The sequence below is a fragment of the Eupeodes corollae genome, chromosome 2 (genome assembly GCF_945859685.1).
Source record: "Eupeodes corollae chromosome 2, idEupCoro1.1, whole genome shotgun sequence".
NCBI classification, from domain to species: domain Eukaryota; kingdom Metazoa; phylum Arthropoda; class Insecta; order Diptera; family Syrphidae; genus Eupeodes; species Eupeodes corollae.
The window spans coordinates 83675557-83688280 of record NC_079148.1 but is presented as its reverse complement, the minus strand read 5'-3'; the positions used below and the strand labels follow the sequence as shown (position 1 = coordinate 83688280).

The following is a 12724-nucleotide window of genomic DNA, read 5'->3' as shown; positions in this document are numbered from 1 at the left end:
CTACAATTTACATTTAAATGTATGTACATATTATTTGTTTTCGCATACTTGAAGTTTTGTTTTATTCCGAATAAGTTTTCTCGGCGGAGCGGCGATGACAAGTGGTTAATCATTTTATCGGTTTGCAGCCGGTTCAAGAAAAGTACTTACTTTTATTTGCAGTATCCGGTGATTTTTGTGGTTAAATGGAGGCATTGTTTAAATTCGGTTACTTTGAACATACGTCCAAATATTCTACACAATTGTTTTCATCAGAAAACAGATCATATTACTTTAATATTTACCTAGGGTTTTTACACCTCTTTAAATTCCTTTCACAGTCTTTTTTTTTGATGAAAACGGTTTATGTGTTTCATGTTTTCAAATTGAGAGAGCTGCGTAGTTCACACTCAAACACATACATAAGTGAATTATGCCAAAGTTTTGATGATTGAACAAAACCTTGCCGATAAAACAAAAACAGGGAGAGGTTTTATAATTCAGTTTCAACATAAGTGCTTATAGTAAAGTGATGCATGCAGAAGCACGTTATCAAATAAAAATAAAAAATAAATTAATTGGGTGGCGCAACAGTCCGTTGAAAAATAGGGCCTAGTGACTTACAACTCTCACCCAATCCTGTGTGCGAGTACCGTTGTCAGGGATGGGAACGGCAAATTTGAGATAGCACTTTTCATGGCAAGAATTACTCTTGGAGAATTTGTCAATTTTTCGCAAGAGGCAGAACCCATAAAAAAAACCTTAGATGGCATAGGCAGGGATCGAACCCATGACCTTTGGCATGACAGTCCAACGAACTTTTTTTTTAAATCCATTTTTATTAATTCATTCTTAAACCTATCTTAAAGCTAGATTAAAATTCATAAAACTAGTTATCCATAACTAATTATCCATAACTTACAACTAACTTAATGGTCCCATACGGACACTCCAAGTTAAACTATAACACTAACTACTAATGCCTTTCGGCCCTAAGATCTATTTTAACTTCAATTCATTTTTATTTATTTTTGTATTAATTAGAAAATTTAAAAAACTAATATCAATATCCTTTTTATTTTTACTTAAAAACTACTTTAAATAAGGTCCCTAATATAAAACTTAAAACTAACTTAAACTACCTATTCTACCTATAAACTACTTAAAACTAGAACAACCACAGCAGCAAATCTAACGTTTTTTGTTTTTATATTTAATTGTCTTTTTTTGTATGTTTTTTAAAATTTTTTTTTCTTTTTTATATTCCATGTTTTCTTTTTTTTTAATTTTTTTGTTTTTATTTTTTAATTTTTTTTTGTGCCACCATGCCTATTCTACTTAAAACTAAACCCTAAAACTATAAAACAAGTATGTAAGCCGACCAAGGCTTAAAACCCCATCCCGACTACCCAATATCAAATGCTGATTGAAGCCAATGAAACTGGTTCTCCTGCTTCACCCTATCAGTTCGGTTCTTTCCCTTTTTCGGGAGAGGATGAACCACAGCGGTCTTCCAGTGCACTGGATAATATGAACTATTCAGTGCATTATTGAAGAGTGTGGTGTAAATGTCAATTGCTTTCATCGGTAAATGTCTTAGTACAACGTTGGATATACCATCAACGCCTGCTGACTTTTTGTTTTTTATTGAATTAAAGATGAGCTGAAGCTCAACCTTCGTCACTAACAAGGGACTTGGTCCCGTTTGCTCGGCGATTATGGCATTTGCCAAGGAATCGTCATTGAACCGCATGAAACCGCGGTTCTCAGATCGCCATTGTATCATATCATTTCGAAGGTAAAAGTGATTAAGTAGGGCTCTGTTTTCCAGGTCGTGGTTGGGGCGAATGCTAACATTCACCTTGTACACTTGCTGGAAATCAGCTCCCACCGCCTCCACTTTTTCCTTCGGTTTTTCAATTATGTAATAGTCATCGTCAAAGATGGCTTCCTCTGGATCTATTTGCGCTGTCATGAGTACGTATCTGTTCTCTTCGGTTCTTCGGAGTTTCAGACTCGGAAGGTCAGCTCTTTGTCGTTCTTTTTCCTGAATATCTTGTTGATTTTAGGGAACATACTAGGATCACTCGAATTAACTGACAGGATCTTGCGGTCCCAGTACTTGTTAATTGGTAACCTGTAGTTCTCCTTAATCAACAGATTGACATTTTTTATTGACGACTTCAGTGTCCTAACATCGAAGTCGCGTGGGTCTGTCAGTCGTCTGTACAAGTTTTTGAGTCTTGTCAGCAAGCCACTCTTGTGCCTACGTAGTGCGTCAATTGTCGCGTTTCTGTAAGCGTCCATTTGGTCCCGTTCTCTGTACTTTGGAATTGTCCGTTCCATCGTTCGTTTTATTGTTTCGTCCATCTGTTGTAAATGTTGGTTAATTTCTGTATTTGTCAGGTTTCTGTTGTTTGGTGGGGCTAAGCCACTCGAACGAAGTTCTCTCGCTAAGTCCAACGAACTTACCATCATGCCACGGGTCTACACGTGAACAAATAAAACGGATCATAAATTCTGATGGTTGCTTTTGATTTTTTTTTGGAGTCTCATTTTTTTTTTATTTCTTAGGGTAAAATTGATTATTGTCATGATTGAAATCCTTACCAACCTTGAATTTAATGGAGTCAAAGTATGTAATTCCTTTTGGCGAAGATGTACCTCTAGTGGGAACAAGGAAATTGCTAACGATTATAAGCGAAAGACTTTGAACCAAAGAGATGTGGCTGGACGATTAACCCTACAACAGTTAAATGCACAAAAGGTGGTTGTGGCACAAATTCAACAAAACAAGATCCCGTTCGATTATTAGTCTGGTCAAATTAGACCAAAAAATCAGTAAACCCACGACAAATTCAGGGGAAGCTGAAAATTCTTAAAATTGTTTAAATTATAATTATAAACATTGTCTTAAAAGTCCCAACCGATCCCATGTAAGGAAAAAATTTTAGCGGGGTAATAAGGTCCAAAAAATGAGTTTTTCGCGATTTTCTTGAAAACGGTAAGTTTTATCGCAAAATTACCCCAGACATAATTTGTAGATCAGGAATTTCCTATAAAAAAGGTATCAAACATTTTTTCCCTAAAAGCCACCGCTTCTGAGATATAACGATGCAAAAAATTGCGAGCGTCATAATATGCCTAAGTACCTCACCCATATACTTTCTGTAGCTGTAATGTAAGTAAGAATATGTTTCTGTCGGTGATTTTAAGTTACATTTAAAATATAAAATACTCATGAGTATTATTCTGAGAATATCAGGTATAATGAAACTCGATCCCTTAATACATACAATAGTGTAACCTTGATAATAAACGATAATGCGACGTACATTATTGATGGTGGATATTTACTGCACCGTGTTGTTTGGGATACTGAAGAAACATTCAGTGTTATTTTTGATAAGTACGTTCAGTATGTACGTCGACATTTTGGTCCCAGAGCTACTGTCGTATTTGATGGCTATAATGATTGCACGACAAATATTAAAGCAGCAGAACAGCGTCGTCGAACTTTGGCAACATCTTCATCTTCCGACATTTTATTTGATAAATTTATTACAGTTCCTACTAGTCAACAGAAATTTTTGGCAAATACTCACAACAAGTCTCGATTTATTTCAATGTTAAAAGAAAAGTTTACTGCTGAGAATATACTGGTTAAACAAGCTCATAACGACGCCGATGTACTGATTATCGAAACAGCAATAGAACAAGTTAACATGACAAATATAACGATTGTTGTGGGTGAAGATGTAGATTTACTCGTGTTACTCACTGCTCGAAGTCCAGCTGAAAAAACTATTTTCTTCTTAAAACCAGAGAGTTTTATTCATCAAAAAGTTTGTCGACTTTTGCAAAGTGTCGAAATCACATACTATTTTTACACGCCATAACTGGCTGTGATACGACATCTGCATTTTACAGGAGGGGTAAAACAACTGTATTCAAAATGTTTGAAAAGCAAGACTTACTTGAAACTGCTGAAGTTTTTAAAAAATGTAATTCAACTCCAGAAGAAGTTATTACCAACGGAATTCACTTTCTTCTTCCTATGTACGGAGCTCCTAAAAAAACTACCTGCTTAGACAAGTTTCGATATGCATCTTTTGTCAAAAATACTCGAAATAAGAAACAAGTACAATTAGCTTGTCTTCCTCCAACCTCAGTCTCTGCTCATCAACATCTTCTTCGGGTATACTACCAAGTTCAAGTGTGGCTTGGTTATCAACTAAACCCAACAGATTGGGGTTGGAAGTTGGTCGATAATATATTAGAACCAATTCAGACTTTGCTTCAACCTGCGCCGGAAAAATTGCTCAACACTATCTTTTGTAACTGTAAAAAAGGATGCAATGCTAAATGTGGTTGCAAAAAAGTTGGGCTGTTTTGTTCTCTGGCTTGTACGAATTGTCAAGGCCAGTCTTGTTCTAATGTAGAATCACCAACAACAGAGGATTCATTTAATACTGACGAAGAAACATGTGATGCTTCACTTTTAACACAATTCACCTATAGTCAGGATGAAGAAGAAGAAGAAGAAGAAGAAGAAGAAGAAGAAGAAGAAGAAGAAGAAGAAGAAGAAGAAGAAGAAGAAGAAGAGGAAGAAGAAGAAGTGATTGACGATTCCGAATCCGACGAATAAACTATTAATTTCTAAATCTAATCACAACAGACCCGTGGAATAGGCCTATTGGGGAAACCACGTTAAAAAAAACGCGCTAAGTACACTACCTCAGAGGTGGCGTGGAAACGTGTGCGTTTATGACGCTTGCAATTTTTTGCATCGTTATATCTCAGAAGCGGTGGCTTTTAGGGAAAAAATTATTGATACCTTTTTTATAGGAAATTCCCTGATCTACAAATTATGTCTGGGGTAATTTTGCGATAAAACTTACCGTTTTCAAGAAAATCGCGAAAAACTCATTTTTTGGCCTTATTACCCCGCTAAAATTTTTTCCTTACATGGGATCGGTTGGGACTTTTAAGACAATGTTTATAATTATAATTTAAACAATTTTAAGAATTTTCAGCTTCCCCTGAATTTGTCGTGGGTCAAATGTCTAAATTGACCGGACTATATATATTTCGAAAAAGAATCTCTACAATTACTAGTGGCCATAATAACCTACAACTAGATGAAAATGCGTCTTGTCGACGATGATACGTAAGAGGACACTACTCACTTCCTATGTCACTGCCCAGCATTGTGCCACACAAGATACAATTTTTTAGGAAAATAATTCTTTAGTAATCATGCAGGGAACACTCTCTTACGCTTTATCAAAGCATCTAAATGGCTGGAAAATGTTAACATAAATTATCATATGATATACTGTAACTTCTCAGGCAAGTTATAAAACTTTTAGGGTATAACAGGGGGTAACTAAATCAATAGCCAGGCCATTTACCTATCCCAACCTAAATGAAAAATATATTTGTATGCTTCATCTAATTCTGATTCTTCCATAAATTTTTTTTTTCAAAATTTGTCAAAAACGGCTGACTGCACTCCATGGGTATAAGACTCATATTTTTCTTATTTTTGTAATTTAGTTACTAATATATTTGTAATGAATGAATCAATGTTATTCAAATTTTTCCAATAGCTTGCGGGATCCAGTCTGGAATTTAATTTTATATCTGAAGGGTTAACTATAGTAAATTTTGTTGGTAAATTGTTTCTGAACAATGAAATAACAGAACATTTCTTTGAGCTCATATTTTTGGCTTTCTTAAAACATATGTTACATTATTACCTCCAAACCTCCGGGATGACACCATATTGGTCTGATATTTAGTTGGCTTGCATTTTGAACGACAATAAATTCATTATAGTTTTTATATTTCCAGAAGCATGAACATAAATAAGATATAACAGCAGCTACTTAAATAAAGCCAACGAAAATTAAGAATACCCAAGTGTACCAATTACAAGTTCAAAATGGTGCATGTAATTTTATAGTTGGAACCATTTTTTGCAACAACATTTCTTTAAAGTGTAAAACATTAATTGACATATAAATATAACTCTTATGTCTTAAAAACAATCGAATATAAAGCTGAATTAAATTTAAAAAAAAAACAATATATATAGAGCTATGAAAAGCATACATAAATAAATTAAAGTTTATTGCTTAATGTTCACATATTGGTAAATTGACATTAAAAAATAAATTAAGCTCAATCATTGATGCTAAAATTAAAAATCCAACGTACATAACTGTGCATGCTATACCAATTTTCCAATCTAAACGAAATTTATTTGCAGCAAATGCGATGTATAGTCCAAAAAGTGTTGTCAATAGTGAAATAGCAGAATATGTTAATCCAGATGAATTTAGTACAACAAAATGTTCATTAGGTACTGTCGGAACAAAAAACGCTTTAACAAACCAAGGCACTCCCAAACATAGCAAAATATCGAATGTGTTCGAGCCAATAGAATTACTGATGCCCATTTGACCGTGTCCTTGATTTGTTACAATGACACTAGAAACAGCCTCGGGTACGCTCATACCGGCAGCTAGAATTGTAAGACCCATGACGGAGTCGGGAATATTGAGGGTATCTCCTGCAAAGAAAATAGAAATCCATTTATTGAAAAGAGCATTTCTAATTTTATAAAAATGTTATCAGTCATTTTTTGCTGTTTATAAATTAAATAGATTTGAAAAACAGAAACTTTTTATTTCGTGTTATCATGTAAATTAAATGAAAGGACAGAAATACATTTTTTTCGAACTTGAATTAATTAATTTATTTGTAATTGTGTTTAGGGCGATCAAATCAGACGAGTAATAATTTCTTTAAGAAGGATAATTTTGAAGTCGTTATCAGTTTCACCATAGACATAATGATATTACATACAAAAGATAATACCTTATACATTTCTTTTAATAAGTCCTACTTATTGTTTAACTAGGTAATAAACTCGATAAAATCTTCCCTAGAAAGAAAACACAACGCGTGTAAGATATCAATAACTTAAGATAATTAAGTGCTTAGGGGTCTTTTTATAATCAAGTAATACAAATATTTTGAGTGGCTAAATTATTTGTACACACTCCCACTTCAAGCTCAGACATAATAGCCCGAAATAACTTTAAAAACATTTGATTGCTTATGGACAGCAACGGCACATAATAAATATTTTTTAAATGTTAGAGGTAGGTACGTCATACTTTATTCATACGTGCTTACGTAAAAAAATATCTTTTCATACAAAAATAACTTATTAGGCATCACTGGTTAACTGGATAGAATGTGCCAGATTATAATTTATTAACACTGCGTCTAAGTTGAATGAACGAATTTCAGCAAATTGATATGATTTAATCTTGATCGTTGTGTGTAAATGAATATTTCTCTTTCAGTTGAAATGTTAATAGATTATGAAACTTGATTTTAGGGAATTATATTGTTAAATATGACTGATGTCTTAAGGTGAATGATAAGAATCTAAAATCTAAAATTTTGTTTATTTTGAGATTTGAATAAACGCGTTATATACTTATATGTATGTCCACATGTATATATATAAGATATGCTACCAAAAAGAAAGAAAAGAGCTTGAGAGAAATATTTATATACAACATACTCGTATGATTATGATGAAAACAAGATACTGAGAAGAGAAAAAAATAAAAAGGGGCAAGAAGTATAGAATAGCATAATACATTTAGGATCTAGAAGTACTTGTAAGCGAGAAAGTGAAGTCAAACTTTTGAAATTCATTGGTATTAGTCAAAACACACATCGCGTACGTTCAGGTTTAGCGGAATTCAATTTAAAATTAAATGCGTTGAAAATACGCTTGGAAGGACATTACAAATACTCTTATTACTACGAGCTTCTAGAACAGCTACATCTAAATTTGTACATAATGATACCTAAAAATTAATCATTGTTTTGTTTTAATGATTTTAGTCCTTTTTATACGTTATATAGAATATCAACTAACCTACAATTGTGATTAGATAGGCAATGAAGTAAGATATAATTGCTATCCAAACTATAGCCATTGCAAATGTAACAAAACGCCATGATGGATGGCGTTTACTATCAGGGACTGTTAACCATAGCAAAAAAGTCATAGGCCACCTCAGAAGATAAACGAACGAAGAAGAACCACGCTTATTCCATGGGTCATCAGCGAAATCTAAAATTAATTTTAAAATGTATGTCTTTTGTATTTAAATGTCAAAACTTTATAGAATATTTACCACTTTCGGCACTGCACACGCTATCAGTCATTGCCGAATTTTTATCACTGTTCTCGATGTTACAATATCCAACATGGTGCGATGTGACAGGCTGTATTTTCTCTTCTACCACAGTTCGGAGAAGTGGACTTATTTCGTTAACTTGTCGAAATGGACGAACTCTTGATTTTCTTTTTACTTTTGAGATCAGTTTTCTCGCTTTCCTCGCCATTACATCATTCCAGTACATAGCTGTGGTTTTTATGTTTACAAATTACATATCTCAACTATTGCAATAACTTACCGGATATATAGAAGAAATATGCTAATACTAAAAATAAGGCTTCATACCACATTACGATGCCATCATAAAGTGTACAAATCAAACCCAATACTGCCACACAATACATTATAGAATCCCTTGTTATTGGCCACCAATCTAAATTGATCATCTGTCCAGCAAAAATACCACAACATGCTGGAACCGCAAGAATATTAAACACCGCTGACCCTACTATAGTCCCAACACCTATATCTCCTTTTGTGATAAAAGTTCCCACGCAATTAATGAAAAGTTCTGGACTGGAAGTAGCAGCAGCCATAAAAGTTGCACCCACTATATCTTCTTGCATATTAAGTCCTAAACATTGATCCACATAAATGACATAATTATAAATGATTTAGACCATAATAATACACCTACTTAAACACATCTGCTCAATAGCTGGCACGAAGTAATCATCACAAATTCCTGCAAGAAACCAGAAGCAGTAGCAAACCAAGAGGATATGAATCAGGATACAGCCATTTTTACGTTGCGTTCTTGTAAAACCATCCGATGGAAATTCATTGATTGCGGGTTTTGTACAATTAGCTGGTGGTGCAAAGATGTCTTCAGACAAAATGACAACTGTATCTTTTTCATCGTAAGCCGGTCCTTTTATAGCAAATGATTCAACGGGAGGAAGTTTAGATTTTGTCAGAGCTGGTGTGATTAAGAGATTATTTGGGACGCCTAGAAGATTTCGACCATTTCGAATTTCTGCAAGTTAAAAACTTAAACTATAGATTTTAAAAAACAGTTCTGTTAAAATCTTGTTTTGTTTTTTAAAATATTAAAATCAATTGTAATCATAACGAACCATATACTAGTTATACACGTTTACTTTAGAAATTAAAAATAAATAAATTGGGTGGCACAACAGTCCATTGAGAACTGGGGCCTAGTGACTTACGTCTCTCAACCATTCCTGCGTGCAAGTGTTATTGTCAGGAATGGAGGGAATCTACAGTTTTTTAAGTAAACATTTGTTCAAGGCTTAGCGTTTAAACTTAATTTCGAACGGTTTGAAATTATGTATCAATGTATGTATATACTGATATAGTAATTCTTGTTTGTAACCTTTTTAATAATAAATTCAATCCTGGTGTTTTCAAGTTTTCTTAATCTATATCAATATTTTTCTAAATTTTTATAACCCCAAAACTTTCAAATATTTAAAGAACAATTACATATGTATGTATATAGGTACAAAATAAATACGATTTTCTTTGCCATATAAAACAAATAAGTTTTGCTAGCTTGAATTGAAATATGATGTTATGTTGTGTTAAGTGTTAAGTATTCAATTCAAGCAATTATAATTAATTCAAATCTCTTACATGTATGTTTATACAGTCCAAATAATTTTAGTATATTACTTTGTTTTAAGCAAATATTATTAGTTATGCTTTAATTTATGAGACTGAATTAGACCTTATGTGAAGTTTTTTAAAAAAGTTAAGTTTTGGTTCTGATTTGGAATTCAAGCACCGATTAAACTGAATCCAGAGATAATAGCTGAGAGAGTCATTACACATTTTATTAACAAAAAACTAAGCCTAACAAGGTCTGTATCTCGAAAACATTAGTGGTAAATAATTTGAATTGTTAAATTGAAACTACAAACAAATTAAAGCAGACATTTATTTTACTAATAGTCTGCTCTAAAGTAAAATTTGGATACACGAAATAACAATCCGTGAAAAAATCCAAGTTAAGATTTAAAGTTAAGTTGATTAGTATTTTTGCATAATGATCATTATAAAATTTATTTTAAAATTTTTTTCATAAAAAATGACATCCCAACTGGTCAGTTTATATACATATGTACATATACAGCAAAAGTATTTTTTGCATTTGTAAATAGGTAATAGATTTTTCTGACTCATTATTAAAAAATACGTTTTGGTTAAAATTATGTTTTCTTAAAGCAATGTTGTTGAAGTTAATAGATAACCGATTTTCTGTTGAGAATTGTCAGTACTGTATATGGCTTCGATATTAATATTTTTGTTCTGGAATTCAAACATATGCTTTAAAATGCTTTGGGCTTTAACTCTTAACTTAGTTTCTGTTTGTTCTTCTTAGTTAGTTAAACTTATATTCGCACCGTCAAAACTTATATAATACAAAAATGACTTACGGTTAAAGCTATCTATATTTCCAGAACCGATAGTAAAAACAATTGAAAATATTCCAACAGTCCCCAAAAAGATTATGAGACGTATTCGTAGTGCAGTATTAATTCGACGCTTTTGCAACGTGATGCAAGATTGAGAAAAAGCTTTGTTCATCCTATTTTAAAAATAAATTTTGTATATACTGTTGGGCTTTCATCAATCAGTAAATATTAAATTTAAATTCTATCGCGTTTAGTTTAGGTTTACAACAAATGCAAAATTAAATTCGATCACGGGACTCTTGAGAGCTAAAAATCGTTCTGAGGAAAAATCCAAGCTGTTTATGAACACAAATCTCACTGATCAGAGTGTCCAAAAAATTGCATTTTGATAGTATATCGAAGAACGCACACAATATTATCACCATGGATTACAGATACCACTAGATAAGAATATATTCGAAAATTCTTACGGAATTCAAGGTGCGAATTGGAACTTTTAAGTAGATGTTAAAAACAAAATAAAAAATAAAAACAGACATACATTTTTGGTTATTTTATGTTCCCTTCAACGTTTTCACTTTCAAAGGAACTCATGTTTTATTTTCAATTATAACAAATCACCCTATGTTCATTGTTTATACATTGATTAAATACAATCATTTCTCAATTATTTGCACCCTTTATAAATATAATACAATGCGTTTATCTCAAACATTGGAAATATTCCAATCAAAAACAAAAATAAAAGATTTGTTGTTTATTTTAGGTTAAGTCATTGTGGAGAAAATTCAAAGTTACTTCGAAGGAATCAATTTTATACTTTGCTTCTTCACGTGTTTTCTAAAACTAACTTCACTTTATTATGTAGTTATCTTGCATCTTCGGTAAGATATCAGCTCAAATCATAAAACCATAAAATTACCTTCAAATTAAATGAGTAAATATATGAGGTGTTTGCTTACAATATCGTCTTTTTCGCACTTGACATTATATGTGAAGCTATTGCATTTGGGTCGAACCACATATCGATCTTATCATTGGAGATTGGAAACACAAAACACCATACACAATCTCCAGTGGTTAGTAATAAAGTAATTATAATCTTGGCTGTATAGTTTGATAGATACATGTTAGCATTTCAATTGTTAAAATTCAAATGAAATATTTATCTCGAAAATGTTTTAACTTCTTTGAAGACCCAAATAAAAAAACAACGAAATTTAAAATGGTTAAAGCACTTTTTTAATATGTTTTTTTATATTTTTTTTATTAAATTTTTATAAGCAAAAACATAAAATGTTATTATAAAGGAAAACTCCAAAACCAAAACATCGTCTTCTATAGAAATAACCCATATAATCTATAAGGTTAAAAATAATAACAATCCTAAAATACATAATTTTCCAACGAACTCTTCTATACACATATAAACATATCGAACACTCACTTCTTTACTTCGGGGAAAAGGTTTTCGTTTAAGAATAGAAAACTTCTATGCTGAGTGATAGAAGGATTCAAGCTTCGTTAGGGAACACAATCTCTTCCAAACATGTGAGCAAAGGAATGCCCCATTGCGGTGTTCTCTCCCCGCTTTTATAGATTTTAGGGGCCTTCAATCGAAGATGATGTTACGGACGTACACAGCCATCATCACATTATATATTTGGTATCGTTCAGCGGAATAAGGCTTAAGGAATCAATCTGTTGGTTTTTCAGACCCTCACCATATGGGCATGGCAACACTAACGATTTGATTCTATGAATCCTAAAATGTATCTTAGTCTTTTCGTCTACCTGATCGTGCCACTGTATTTCAAGTGGAATTACTAGCAATCAGAGAGGCATGCATAATAGTCAAATAAAAATAAAACCAAAATAGATGGCTATCTGCACTGATAAGCAAGCGACTGTTTTATCTATCAATTCGACTTCAACATCCCCTATACTGGTTCTAAACACTAACCTCCGAGCCACTCTTATTCTGACAGAATCCAGGTTATAGCGGTATTGATGGAAATAACGGAGCTAATGAGTTGGCCGGGCAAGGATTGGCCTTTCATACCTCACTCGCAGAAAGTGAAATATTCCTCTTGG

At 32.6% G+C, this 12724-nt stretch overlaps 2 protein-coding genes across 2 annotated transcripts in view; one reads left to right on the top strand and one right to left on the bottom strand.

Annotated features, from left to right (window-relative positions):
* LOC129945932 (sodium/potassium/calcium exchanger 3-like) overlaps nt 1-12724 on the top strand; it is a 30169-nt gene that overhangs the window by 13606 nt on the left and 3839 nt on the right. The window lies entirely within an intron of this gene.
* LOC129945930 (sodium/potassium/calcium exchanger 4-like) lies at nt 6077-11485 on the bottom strand. The gene is made up of 7 exons (XM_056055906.1): nt 11172-11485; nt 10652-10803; nt 8890-9228; nt 8491-8826; nt 8208-8438; nt 7946-8143; nt 6077-6556 (listed from the first exon to the last, which is right to left on the bottom strand). Coding segments are annotated over exons 1-7 (1695 nt in total). The 5' UTR covers nt 11174-11485; the 3' UTR covers nt 6077-6119.

Bases quoted from the DNA above. Each gene is read 5' to 3' on its own strand.
- LOC129945930 (XM_056055906.1), bottom strand. The intron at 8,144-8,207 runs GTAAATATTCTA...AATTAATTTTAG, and splicing joins CGTGTGCAGTGCCGAAAGTG to ATTTCGCTGATGACCCATGG. The intron at 6,557-7,945 runs GTTAGTTGATAT...TTTTCTTTGCAG, and splicing joins CTATCTAATCACAATTGTAG to GAGATACCCTCAATATTCCC.